The 14,455-nt window shown below is 40.3% G+C and overlaps 2 protein-coding genes across 2 annotated transcripts; both read left to right on the forward strand.

The window, feature by feature from the left end:
- The first annotated feature begins 19 nt into the window (after positions 1-19).
- Positions 20-1,609, forward strand: LOC133017574 (phosphopantothenate--cysteine ligase-like). Its single transcript, XM_061083682.1, has 3 exons — positions 20-593; positions 680-783; positions 1,283-1,609. The coding sequence occupies exons 1-3, from the start codon at positions 20-22 to the stop codon at positions 1,607-1,609; spliced, it is 1,005 nt and encodes a 334-aa protein (XP_060939665.1).
- Positions 1,610-4,203: 2,594 nt separating this feature from the next.
- LOC133017575 (cyclin-dependent kinase 11B-like) lies at positions 4,204-12,770 on the forward strand. The gene is given in 15 exon segments (XM_061083684.1): positions 4,204-4,293; positions 4,448-4,588; positions 4,785-4,830; positions 4,933-5,007; positions 6,229-6,443; positions 6,566-6,656; positions 6,746-6,867; positions 6,961-7,066; positions 7,200-7,321; positions 9,028-9,135; positions 9,424-9,540; positions 9,972-10,120; positions 12,031-12,220; positions 12,679-12,742; positions 12,745-12,770. Coding segments are annotated over 15 exon segments (1,662 nt in total).
- Positions 12,771-14,455: the final 1,685 nt, after the last annotated feature.

Raw genomic sequence — 14,455 nt, forward strand, 5'->3', positions numbered from 1 at the left:
CATCCATCTTCCCCTACTGATGATAGCACATCTCTCTCTCTCTCTCTCTCATCAGGTCATGGCTGAACCCAGGATATCTTCCATTGATGGGAAGTTAGATGAAGAATTTGTTGTTCCCGCCCATGTTGAGGAGGTCAAGGCAAAGATGTTTGCTTTTGCGACCCAACATGCGGCTGCAGGTCGCTTGGTGGTTCTCATCACGTCCGGGGGCACCAAAGTTCCCCTCGAGTCGCGCACTGTCCGCTTCCTCGATAACTTCAGCAGTGGCAGACGAGGAGCCTGCTCAGCAGAGTACTTCATAGACTCCGGCTATGCTGTCGTCTTCCTGCACAGGCACCGCTCCATCTACCCTTATACTCGAATGTTCTCGAACATAAATGTGCTGGATGCCCTGCAGTTCACAAGTGGGGATGAAGCTTCTGGCTTCTCCGGTGAAGTGCTAGTTAACCCACAGGTGCTTCCTAACATAGCCAAAGTGCTGAAGAAATACCAGAGAGTGAAAGATGGCGAACTTCTCCTGCCCATTGAGTTCAGCACTCTGTCAGAGTATCTGCATCTTCTCAAAGCAGCAGCACAGGCACTCAGCACTATAGGTACAGATCAATAACAATTCATAGGTTGAAGTCCTTACTGAACAAATTATTCATAATCTGTTATCCAATGTTTTTTCTGCACATAGGACCAAAGGCCATGTTTTATTTGGCAGCAGCTGTGTCTGATTTCTATATCCCAGCATCTGAGATGCCTGAACACAAAATCCAGTCTTCAAATGGTCCTCTTCAAGTGAGTAGGAATACCGCTGTACATTCAAGATTTCAGTTTCTAATTTAGACTGAGGTGGCTGTATGGTTCTAGGCATGGAAGTGTGGCTTTTGTACATGAGATCCCATACTTTTGATCCTGTGCCATCATCAGGTCCAGTTATTGTTTATTCAACACTTTTTTATGACCAAATACCTGCAAAACAAACTAGAATGGCAATCATTAGAATGTTTCAAATTTAAAGGGTTCTTCCCTGAGCTATCTCTCCTGTAGATTTGTGTTATGTTACTTATAAACAAAGAAAAGAACAGGGGTGAAAACATAGTCTCTTTGGTTGAGGGAATGATATTCTGGTCAGCCTAAACTATTAAATGTTTGCATACTAACATGATAAACAAACCAGCTAAGCATGTTAGCATTTAACTCAAAGCACTGCTGTGTCTAAGTACAGCCTCACGGAACAGTAAGTATGGCTGTTGACTCAGTCCTGTTATTAATGACATATTTTTCTCTCCTTCAGCTTAGCTTGAACATGGTCCCTAAGATACTGTCCCCACTGGTGAAGGACTGGGCACCTCAGGCATTCGTCATATCTTTTAAACTGGAGACCGACGCAGCAATCCTGTTGGACAAGGCTCGTGGAGCTCTGAACAACTACAGGCACCAGGTGGTGGTGGCCAACGTACTGGACTCTAGACGGGGTTACGTGGTGGTGGTGACCCCAAAAACTCAGGATGAGCTGATCCTCACAGATGAGGACGTGAAGCATGAGGTGGAGATAGAAGAGAGGATAGTGAGCAACCTGACAGCAGCACATAACAGGTTCATAAATCAACAAGTGAGTTGACAGTCATCACCTGAACGTCTGAGTCAGTGACGCAGCTTTAAGTTCTGTCTGTTCTCTTCCCAGATCCTGAGCTTAAATTCAATCTTCCCTGTTTTTGCTGTACATGCTGTGCTAAGTATATCTGCAAAAACATGACTGCCCTTTTGCAAAATGAGTCTCTATGATTCTAGCGCTGTCTGTACAAAATCAATATACAACTTATTGACAGTTTATACAATTTTTATTGAAACTTCACATTTTTATATACTTTCTAAAGTGACTGACAATAATTGAATGATTCAGAAATATTCTATACTACAAGAGTCACATGTAATACACATTTACAATAACAATGATATTTTTTCATTCTTAGTGTAATTTATTTTTTGTTATGAATTTGCTGTGTTATACTAAGGTTAGTAAACATGTTAAAATTATAATTATAATACCATATCACATTTAACCACCTCACCCCCTGTTCCCCCAACTCGTTTTTAGTTGTGGTTGTTATTATTTTTTAACTTTTTTATAGTTATTAGATAATACAAATTCAAACATACTGCCAGGCTATTTAAGTGAGTTCAGTAAATGGTAGATTGGAGTAAAACTAATTCTAAGATAACAGAATAATGGCATAATTTCGAAATAGGGGTCTTTCATCTACATGTATGAAGCCAATTTAGAATTAACCACAGTTTATAAACCATTCAGTTCTTTGAGATGTTCTACAAATACCTCACACTAAGCCTATGTTGCAGAGCCATAGGTTTTTATCTGTAGTCATTGATTCTGACCCGTACATACTGTTCATATTTTATACATTCACAGTATGGCTCCTTCATACCAAGTCTTTATATGGAATTTGGAACTACAGCTCTATTTGGAATGTAAAAACCACCTACCTGTTATTAACACAGTGATGATAAATCCTTCAGTAATATTTAAGCATTCAAACCAGCTATCAAGCTGATTCCCTGCCTCATTTGAGTTTCACAACTGCTAAACACTGCATGAACATTTTTGTCAGTTAATGCCACTGTAAATTTCTGTTGAAGTTCAGGTTAACGACTGTTCACAGGAATCTGCAGGTAGCACAGAAAACGGCCGGGAATTGACGTGGGGTTCAAGTTTCGGGCAGTTTTACAAGCCTGAGAATCTTGGAAGTTGAACCCCCTGCTCCTAGGTCTATGGGGAGGCTTTGACATGTAAATGACAAAATTGTGATCTTTACAAATGCAAATCAGGATAGTTTCATTCAGTGGTGCAGAGGTTTCATCTTATTCTAAAAGTTTCTAACTCCCTATTAAGAAAATTTCTCCCTTAAATACATCAGGATTAGTATAGTTATGTACTCCTAAAAAATAGCTTGAATAGATTTGCCTTATATAAGTAAGTAGGCTATAATGAGTGTAATCAGTGATACAATTTTCAGGGTACATATCTAATGATACATCGTTAACATTGCCTGTCTGTCGAGCTCATCCAAGAAAATCTGTTGGAACCGAGAGTGGCACCACTGTACAGTTTTCTAAGAAAAGAAAATGATTTGGACTTTATTTAGGGCCCAAGTACCGATGGTGGGAGGCCCTATTGAAATTGAAAGGATTTGAAAAAAAAAAAATTCAGGCAAAAGAAGGGTCTTTTTGAGGACTTGCTCAAAAAGACCCTTCATGCTCAAAAATATTCTTAAGTTTGCAGCAAATCAGAAAGTGGTAAAAATGTACGTATTCTGGAGTATTTGGAAATGGGCGTGGCAAAATGGCTCAACTAGCAGCCCCTAAGTCGGAACACAATTAAAAGTCTTACTCGTACTTTGTTTTTACTTCATCTTATAGGAGAAGGCTCCTTTGATGACATAGAAGATTCATCTTCTACATCTGGCATGGAAAATAACAAATAAAAAACTATCAGTTAAACCCCCCGTTGCAGGCCTGTTACTGTGTCCTTCTTAGCCCCACCAGGGCTACTCACAACCACCACGTTGGTGCCGCGTGCACAGTTGATGTTGCCGTCCGTTGCTTAGCAACCCCCTCGTCGCTGGCCGGCCCTCGTCCCTCTTAGCTTGATGGAGCTGCTCCCGGTGGCTATCTAGCACTAGCTCTCAGTTTACAGTGCTGAGCTAGCTAACTAGTTTCTGAACAACACATAAAATAAAGTGCTCGTTCGGTGGCTGAAGGAAACACTACAGCCTTAGTTACACTCAATCTAAGAGTGGCTTAACTGTCCACTGCTGCTGTTGTCGTCTTCTTAAGTTCACTTTATCTCAAGTCTCTTCAACTCCGTCTCTCTCTGTCTCCTCTTCTCTCTCTCTGTCTCCTGCATCTGCCGTGTCTCCTCTCTGATCCCGCCTCCCATCCAATAAGGAGTCACCATTCTTGAGTGATTGACATTCCCACCAACTACTGACCACTTCACCTACCTAGCATGCCAGATTGACTACACTCCCACCTTTTTTATTCTTTTAAACCCATAACTGAAACTCTGTAGACAAATTATTGCACAACCATATTCTATTGCCCCATTAACAGTTATTTTATTTGCATCTATTCACCTTAGATAAAACATCATTAATACCATAGAACATATATATCCTCAGGTTATACCCGGGCTTCATGATGATAAGACAAAACAAACTTACCGCAGCCGCAGTCCTACCCGCCTTCCCCAAAACAGATCCCGACATAGCAACCAAGAGACGAGTACAAGTGAGTTAACCGTTATATCTCAGTCTGTTAAAAAATATCTCTTATTTCCTCATATTTCTTAGCTGTAAATGTGCCTTTTCATTGTTTTCTGGTATGATTCTGTGAGATCACATTTCAGTAAAGCTGACACTACCTTTTCTCTGCAGCATTGAAGGAGAAGAAGCAGGATGGCAAAGACCTGCTCGCAGACCTTCAGGACATCAGTGACAGTGAAAGGAAGACCAGCACTGCAGAATCCTCCATAGGTAATGGACCATCTAATCTACACTTCAACAGCAAACAAATGACAGCAAAGGCAAAGACCAATTTGCGTACTACAGCAATCTCACAGTAATTTATGTTCAATATCTGTAGCAACATGGCTACTTCTTTAGAATGCAAACATGTGATGGGACGATAAGTGCTCAATTAATTCTGACAGAAAAGCTTTTAACTGTACAAGAAGGTGTCGATACATAACAACCAGAGCCAATATCATGATGACACCGTAGTTTTACTGTTACATCACAGGCTCAGAAAGGTCTGAGCAGAGTGCAGGTAAAACATTTTTAAACTGCTCAACTCTTATGACTTCTATTAGTTTGACAGGTTCAGTTTTAAAGTGTCCTAGGTTTAACACAGCAGCTTCCTCCTTTTCAGGGGATGTGATTGAGGACGAGCAGTCGGAGGAAGACTTTGAAGAGGAGAGGGGAAATGGAAATCACATCCCTGCAGGTGGGTTTGAAGCTGTGAAATGATTCTATGGCTGAAACTGCGATGTCCACAACTTTCTGTAATTTGCCCAATGTCTTCTGTGGCAAAGACATGTTGACAGGAGTTTTAATTCTTGGGTTTACACTAGGGGTGCAACGATTAATCAAAGTCGTCAGCAAAAATCGATGACAAAAATAGTTGACGACGAATTTACTCGTCGATGAATCGTGGGTTAGGTCATAGCCCGTGTTTCTCGTGCCATGCAGCTGAACTAAACGTTGTTTTACCGGAGTTGCTGATGGAAGTATCTGAGGAGTGAGCCATCTCGCTTCCTTCCTATCTCTGAAAGTCGCGCATGTGCAATAGCGACAAAACATGGACCAATGGCGGTGTCCGTTCCATCGCGTACAAGGAAGTCAAAAGTTCGGGAGAACTTCTCTCTTAACATAACCCGAAAAAAACTACCTTCAATATCTTTGCGGCAGACCTGCTCTCCATGGAAGCAGGACACAAGCATTTGAGAAGGAGGCACGTTTGACATCGTAACGTAGACAATGCAGACTCGCCTCTGTAAGATGTTATATACGTAGAAACGTATATACCTTTGCGCAGGATTCTATAATCCATTACAAAAATATGGTTGAAACTTTTTTAACGAGTTTAAAAGCGTAATGTTATCCTATTGCCTGACAAACGTCTTTTTTTAATCACAATTATTTAGACCAAAGAAGACTGTAGTTTCGTTTGTTGATGTCCTTGCTTTTAAATTGACAAAATCTGGATTTTTCTTTGTTTTTGTGTCAAAAGTACCCTAATATTCAGCAAAGTTTATTAAAAGACATTTTTTTTGAATGAAGTATCGATCTTTATCAACTTATTTTCAGTCATCACATGCCTCGGACAAACTTTAGCTGAATTTAAAAGCTGTTTGCTAAATAAGAGCAATTGAGAATTTGTGTCATTCATAATCCGATTAGTCGATTAATCGTTTCAATAGTCGATGACTAAACGACTATCAGAATAGTCTTTGGTTGCAGCCCTAGTTTACACTAGAAAACCCCCCCAAAAAATGTAAGATTACTAAAGTATCCATATTGTGACATCTTTGTTTGTTATTGTTGAAATTTACAGTCAAACTTACATTTTGAATGGTGATTAGTTGATTTCAGAATATTATTAATATTTATAAGGTCTATATCACTATGCGAAAAAAAAAAACTGACTTAATCCTTCACCTTGCAGTGATTGAGTCCAGTTTCGACCATGACTCAAAGGAAAGTGGAGAAGACATGGAGGATGATGATGATGAGGATGAAACAGGTGATGGGGACCCCACTCCTCAGTCCCAGACTCACTCACGCTCCCCCACTCCCGAAGAGAATTACATCCCAGACTCTCCCCCAATTTCACCTGAGGGGCTGAAGAAGGAGCTGCAAAAGTATCTGCCTGCTTCACAGGTCAGCACCAAATTAGCACAAACTACATCCCCACAAATAATTCACATACTGTGTATGTAATCCCCTAATACAAGTGAGTGTATGTAGAAGTTTCAGTCAGTTGTTGTTTTGTTTGTTTTCAGGGTTGTCGCAGTGTTGACGAGTTCCAGTGTCTGAACCGAATAGAGGAGGGAACCTATGGTGTAGTGTACAGAGCCAAGGACAAAAAGACTGGTATGAGAATAACTGAGCAGATGGATTTGCATTGACGATTATCAGTCTTGTTTGTTGAAGAGACAGTAAATGCGGTCTAATGTTTGCAGATGAGATTGTGGCCCTGAAAAGGCTGAAGATGGAGAAGGAGAGAGAGGGCTTCCCCATAAACGCTTTAAGAGAAATCAAAACCATTCTGAAAGCTGAACACCCAAACATTGTCACCGTGAGGGTGAGAAGATTTAGAACATTCTTATATAGGCACCAATGCTTTGATTGATGCTGTTCCAGAAAAATAATCGTATCTGCTCTTTCCTTACACCAGGAAATAGTTGTTGGAAGCAATACAGACAAGATCTACATCGTGATGAACTATGTAGAACATGACCTGAAGAGTCTGATGGAAACCATGAAGCAGCCCTTCCTACCAGGTGATTTTAGGCGTGATTGAGCTGTGGTCCATCAGCTAGAAATATGTTCTCTCTTGCAGATGTAGATGTGACCTCAAGCAGTGAAGGTCTTTCTTGCATCTCAACATTTTTTAAATCCTGACACCATTTTTAGGTGAAGTAAAGACTCTGATGATTCAGCTGCTTCGAGGAGTCCGACATCTCCATGACAACTGGATTCTGCACCGTGACCTGAAGACATCCAATCTGCTGCTGAGCCAAAAGGGAATCCTCAAGGTATGTTTAGAACTGTGGATCTCATTGATATGTTTTAATTTGATCTCTATTAGTTGTTTCTTTGGCAACAGCTACTCTTAATGTGATCCCAGAGAGCAACTCAAGTGTCTGTAGCAAAATCGAATTCTACAATAATATAATTTAAAGCTCGCTGATTTTCTTTTAGTTCTCAAGTTTACATCATTGGTTTTAGTTTTTCTCAGAGTTATCTGGGACAATTAGGTTCTCAACATGTAATCATATGTCCACTCCTCCACGTTTTATTAGTCTGATTTCAAATTTCATCTGGCTTTCTGGGAAATGTAGGTGTTGAAAAATTGTTGGAGATCAGGCAGACCGCTGTTTGCCTTGGAATACACTAAACATTACAGATTAATATACTGTGTAAAGCACCAATAAGGTCATCTGCCCTGAGTTCAGATATATAGTTACATTTCTTAATCCTCACTATTGCAATTAATAGACGACAAATTAAAATGTTTAAGACATGTACTTTACATCTACTTTATACTAACAATAGAATAAGTTCATCAGGAAACCTTGAGTAGATCTAGGGTTGCAGATAAAACACCTCTACTAATATGTTCTAGTGCTTGCGATGTTCTCTGTAACTTACAAGTACTGTGCTAACCCTTCTTGATATCAAAAGCTACATTTTACCTTTTCCACTTCAGGAGGACGACCTAAACGGTCTTTAAGTTTGATGTGGAGTTTCGTTGTTTCCAATATCTGTTATTGTAGTCCTAACTTTTTTTCATTCTTGGATTCAGCAGTCATGTAAAATCTAAAGCACTAACATGAGTTTAGGTTCATGATCATAAAGCGAAGTGGATTACCCTACCCAAACATATATTTTAGTTTATATATTGCTGTGAAAGAGCAGTAAGTAAGTCTGGAAAGGAAATTCACAGTTGGAGTATTTAACCCTACAGTATTAAATAGAGATATAGATAAACATTTTTACAAGCACTGGGGTAGTTAGGAAACTTCCCCCCGTCCAGCAAGGGAATTATCATTTGAATAATTATTACCTTGAAAAAAAAGTACTGGGGAAAAAGTATTTCCCATTAAAAAACAACAACACAATCTAGATGTACCAATACACAAACTCAAAAAAAGGGTTTCCTTTAATTCGTCTGTCAATGATGCACAACTTTCCTCCAAGCTAGTCGCGGCAAAGTCCACTGATTACTAAAAGTCAATTAGAGCATGAACTTCTGAGAAAATGTCCAACAGGCTGGGTCCATGTGTGAATAAAGTAGATTCATAGAGACATTTATCAGTGTGAATTTATTGGAAGATGACAGGAGCAAGTAAAAATCCCAATCCATCATACATCTTTTCAATTTCAACATTTATCCTGTGTGGTGCTGTCATTTCCTTTTCTATGAAAGGTCAAGGGTTTAAAGGGATAGTTCACCGAAAAATGAAATTAACTCATCTACTAACTACTATGCTGATGGAGGGGTGGGTGAAGTGTATGAGTCCACATAACGGTTCTGGAGAGTGTGTTTTGGACTCAAACACTTCACCCACCCCTCCCTCGGCATAGTGGTGAGTAGATAATCAGTACATTTTTCGGTGAAGTATCCCTTTAACTAAATACACCCCTCTAGAGGACCATCAATAAAGCAGAGGTCTTGATCTTGTACTCAACATAAAATGTCTTAAAGTAATTTCTTCCCTCAATCTGTCTTCTACTGTAGATTGGTGACTTTGGTTTGGCGCGGCAGTACGGTTCCCCCCTGAAGCCGTACACGCCTGTAGTGGTTACCCTGTGGTACAGGTCACCAGATTTGCTGCTTGGAGCCAGGGTGAGAATTCAAGTTCAAACTACCTCCCCACATCACAGCGGCAGATGAAATACCTATGCATTGGTTAAAGCTAGCGACATTACGCATTTGATTTAAAGATGCAAAATACAGAGAAACACCATTTGAGTTTTATAGTGTATCATTTACAAACCCAGGTGACAGAAGTCCAACAGCCTGTCAGAGCACATTCACTTTTACATGCAAGACGATCTCAAACATAGAAATCTGCCAGGAAGGCTGACGATTTTATGTGTCTGTGGACTGCCACTGTGTTTGTCCTCTCCGCAGGAGTACTCAACTGGTGTGGACATGTGGTCAGTGGGCTGCATATTTGGCGAGCTCCTGACCCAGAAGCCTCTGTTCCCTGGAAAATCGGAAATTTCCCAAATCAACAAGATTTTTAAGGTAAATGCCGTCATTATCCTCACCATAAAGTATATATAGCTCTTCTGTTAACTGCCTGTTGAACTTTTGTGTGTCCTATATCTGCATACCAGCCTGCAGTTCTACAGTGCACCACAGGATAGAGCTGTTGGTAAATGTCAGTGCAGCCGATGAAGTGACTAAACCCAGAAGCTCATCAGAGTTAGCTGAAAAATTTATAGTAGATGATCTGCATTAGGCGTGACAGCTCTCTGTGTGGACTGATGTCACTGAGACTATGTCATCCTACAGTCGTCCCCGGTGATGTTTTAACGTATTGAAATGTACTTTTGGGACTGGTAGGTACCACATGTCTGGGGGTTGATGAACTACTCTGCCAAAATGGAAATATCTCAAATGCATGTGTCCTCGCACTCATAGTTTGTCTGCTGGCTCGTCTGTGTTGCCCGTAGGATTTGGGGACACCGAGTGAGAAGATCTGGCCCGGCTACAACAAGCTGCCGGCTGTGAAGAAGATGACTTTCACAGAGTATCCCTACAACAACCTGCGAAAGCGATTTGGAGCACTGCTCTCAGACCAGGGCTTTGACCTAATGAACAAGTAGGTTCTTAAGGATTGTCTTATTCCACACAACACTGCATCTTTACTGCACCACAATGAGGCTCATCATGGTATTCCAGCTGTGTGCCAGTTGCTGCCAGTGTTGACCCAACTGACCCCAAGCACTGACAGATTTGGATTTTTACCTAATTAATACCGGATGCGAAATATGTGTGTATATACCTTTAAGACGGTTGTAACGTTTGCGTGCGTCTCCCTTCAGAGCCGGATCACACGTTTGTCTCATCATAATGTCATAGTTTTTAAGAAATGTGACTAATGAAATGTATCATGATTTGTTGAAATACTCGCAGGAAAGGCAAAATGCATGATGAGAAATGTAGTCTGTTTGTTAGCGCTCTTAGCCTGCAAAAAAGTTTTTAATGCCGTGTTTCAGACAAAGCCGTTTGTAGACAGGATTTGGGGCTAAAGTCTGGAGAATTGGGTCCGGAACATACCTGCAGTTTTATATCAGTTTATATCAGTTCTCAAATGCACAACACAGTGGGAGGTTTGTTGCACAGATGCGTTCACAACAGCAACAAATCCTCTGCATTATAAAGTTGAGAGGAAGGATTGATTATTTTATTTTAGATATGCCGCTTATACCTTTTTCTAGCCGTCCCACTTATCATAGAATAGTTATATCTGATCACGCCCCCTTATCCTTTGAACCAGATTTTCCCTGATCATCCTTCCCCATATAAACAGTGGCGACTGAACTCTCTTCTACTATCTGACAGCGCTTTTGTCAAATTCATCCAAACCCACATAAACATTTTTATTGAGATCAATGCATCACCGGAGGTATCTCATAGCACAATATGGGAAGCGCTGAAAGCATATTTGCGAAGCCAAATTATTGGCTATGCCTCAAATACCAAAAAAGGCTAGGTTGGCTAAATTGAAAGAGCTTTCTGTAAAAATGTCACAGCTGGACAATCAGTATGCACCTACTACAGCTCGCATTTAATGGGGAAATTTTTTTTTTTTAAACATAGAGAAAAACAGCGTTATAATTTTATCTTGCACCTTCCAGAGATCAGCATAGTTTAACAGCTCCAAAGAGCAGAGACACGTTTGTCCACATTTGCCACTCTCAGATCTTCACCGAGCCTTTTCTGCCTGCACCTGTAAATGACAGAACCATACCACTGGCTTCTCCTCACAGCTGCAGAGGATGGTAACAACATATCCACTGTGCTGCCAGAGGGATCACGGTTCAGTGGAAGTTTGGCGCATGGTCAACGCTGCTGAAGCTTTCCAGCTGTCAGAAGACTCATGAAGCATTTACTCAGGGACACATTCACACTGCAGGAGGTCAACACTTAAAATGACTCTTTGAAAAACCTCAGACAACTGTGTAAAAGACATTTGGAGGTTTAGGTTGGCAGGTAGACATCACAGAGCTGATTGGAAAATCACACCCCTCTGTGTAGCAAAGTGTTTGAAGGTCAAGGCATTGAGTATCCTGCCTGAGCCCGTCTGTTCTTTTTCAAACTCAAATAAGATTTCATAGAAAAGAGATTTAGATTTTAATCCTGAGCCTACAGATGCCGAATATTACTGGTTTTCCCTTCTACTAAGTGATTCATCACCTTTTTTTAGGTATAAACAGGTCTGTATGCTTCAGATCAAAATCATCGGAGCTCTGGGGAATCAAACCCACAGGTGCAGGAAGCAGACATTCTTGGAATTTCAAAAAAAATTAGTCAGACACAAGGGGAAAATTATCCCCTTCAAATCGAACATTGGTCCCATGTGCCCTCTGGCTCAGATAGACATCACCTCCACGCTTGAGCCAACCTACAATGTGCAGACAGTCTGAGCTTCCTGGTGGCATGTTATTCTTTAATGAAATGTTTCTTGAGTGTATTAGAATCTCAACCTGATCAACGTCTTTTTTCCAGATTCCTTACTTACTGCCCCAGTAAGAGGATTGTGTCCGATGAGGCACTGAAGCACGAGTACTTCAGAGAGACGCCACTGCCCATTGAACCGTCCATGTTCCCCACCTGGCCGGCCAAGAGCGAGAAGCAGAGGGTGAAGTGGGGCACCAGTTCCCGTCCACCCGAGGGAGTCCTGGGCTACAGTCAACTGGTAGGCTCCACTTTCTCCATTACATACAGCTAACAGGCTTTCCAAACGCCGCCTGTGTTAAATAGATTACAGACCTACAGGCTTCTGCTTTGTGTCCGGGTATTTCCTCCTTGTGTTTTCCGTGATGAGCACACTTGAGATCTTAATGTTTTCAGCAGTGGTCCTCCCCACCCTGAAGTTTGTTTTTATAAAGGCTGATGATGCTGATATTTTTTTCAGCTGAAGTAAAAAGGTGATATTTTTTGTCTTAACAATAAATTTGCCAAAGTTTCTTATGTTTAACCTCAGGTTTACTCTCATCAGAGTGGAAAAACTTGTGTAGGGGACCATCAACACTCAAAACCAAGGAAGAGTAACTTCAATATTAATGAAAGTTAGTCAGTATTGTATTTTATCAATTGAACAACACACGTGAGAAAGGATGATGTAAGTGAACTTTGTTTCTACTTTGTCTTCAGGGTGAAGATGATCTAAAAGACAGAGGCTTTCACATGACAACCAACAACCAGGGAGCGTCAGCAGTCGTCCAGGAATCAGCCTCAAATTTTGAGCCAAGGGATTGCACGACACCTGGCTGTCAAACTGAGGAAGAGGGGGAGCGGTTCTGGGACTTTTTGGATTAATATCTGATCCATTACAACTCTCACCAAATAGTCAGGACTGTCTCACAGCAAGACTGGTGGCTCAAGAAATATAGAATTTTTCCCTCCACTTTTAAGCCACTTCTCTGTATTTTCAAGCCATTTCACTTATGGTCATTTTAGCTCATTAACAGAAGACAGCAATCAATCTGTCAGAACGTCAGCTCTCATGTTTGACTTTTATTTTTATTATTATTATTATAATAACATATTTTTTATTAGTATTCATTTTTTCTTCATTATCATTATTACAATGTTTTTTTTCAGGCAAATGAATTGGCTTTTTGAGGGCTTTAATTCCTTTTTATATACCTTGTTTATATATTTCCATCAGATGTTATTTATAACATCGCTGACTGCCTACAGAGTAGGGCTGCACAATTAATCAAATTTTAATTTTAAAGACTTACCAAGTCCTTCCTCTTGCTCATCGGGCATCTGTACAGAAATCCCCTCAGGAACACTGGGATTGGATGATATGACCCGTTTCGCTAAGAAGAGAGAGTTTAGTGTGAAGAATGCCAACAAAATTTCATTGCAGTGTCAATGTCAATCACTGCTAATCTTCTTCTAAGTTCCAAATGGAACTGCCCTTGTCTGGGGATCTATTTTCTGTTTATCCTTCTGGACCAAGGCTGTTTTGTGCAGTCAAATTTGGTCAGGTTACTATTTCAGTTGTCATAGTATATGACAACAAAACATAGACAGACGTTATGGCAGCGTTCACAGTTCAGTATATTAAAAGCACTCTTGGAAAAAGAATACAATGTATGATATGTTATTGTGCATGGTCCTTGATAAAATAATAAATTAATTAAATTTCAATATTTCATACCAATCCCAAGTGTGTGCTGTGGAGGAAAATTCGACTGACCAGTGTCTAAGGTAGTGGAAATCTCCTGACCACGTGTCTCAATGCTGTGATACTGTCAACCTGACAGGATGGAACCCTTATTTGGCGGTGTCTCACTTCTATGACCATGATAAACAGGGTGTATGCCCTTATTTGGTGATGTTTTCTTCCAACTGCTACAGCGGACGGACACAGCAGATAGACACAGATGATGATCTCATGTCTTTCATGTCTTTTTTTCATATTAAGTCTTCTGTAATGCCTCTTTGTATAAGTAGTGGCTTTTTTGAACTTGCGGACAGTTCCATTTTGAGCACCCGTGCTTGTTGTGTAAACTCTGCAGAGCTTACTATTATAAAGACTCAAACGCAACTCTAGTCTGAGAATTTCATTATTTCAAATTTCTTGAGGTAAAAACTAAAAAATTCTGTTCACTTTTGGCGCAATGACATTAATCTAGAACACTAGTGTAGATTATGAAATGAGCAAAGGCAGTCTCCTCCAATTCTAAACATTACATGACAATTTTTTAATATTTCACCTGGAAATTTCTGTTTATATAATTTGTATACAGTCATATTGTGTTAACTCCACAAATTCCTTTTAACACACAATAATAAACAACAACCTGTTTTTTACTGCATTTCCTTGTGCACAAAAGGGAACATACTCACTTGTCCCAGGGCAGGTTTTGATTGTAGGATTGTAGGATTTGATCACTTAAGCTTTTTAAAGGTTACT

Source organism: Limanda limanda, chromosome 13 (genome assembly GCF_963576545.1).
Source record: "Limanda limanda chromosome 13, fLimLim1.1, whole genome shotgun sequence".
NCBI lineage: Eukaryota > Metazoa > Chordata > Actinopteri > Pleuronectiformes > Pleuronectidae > Limanda > Limanda limanda.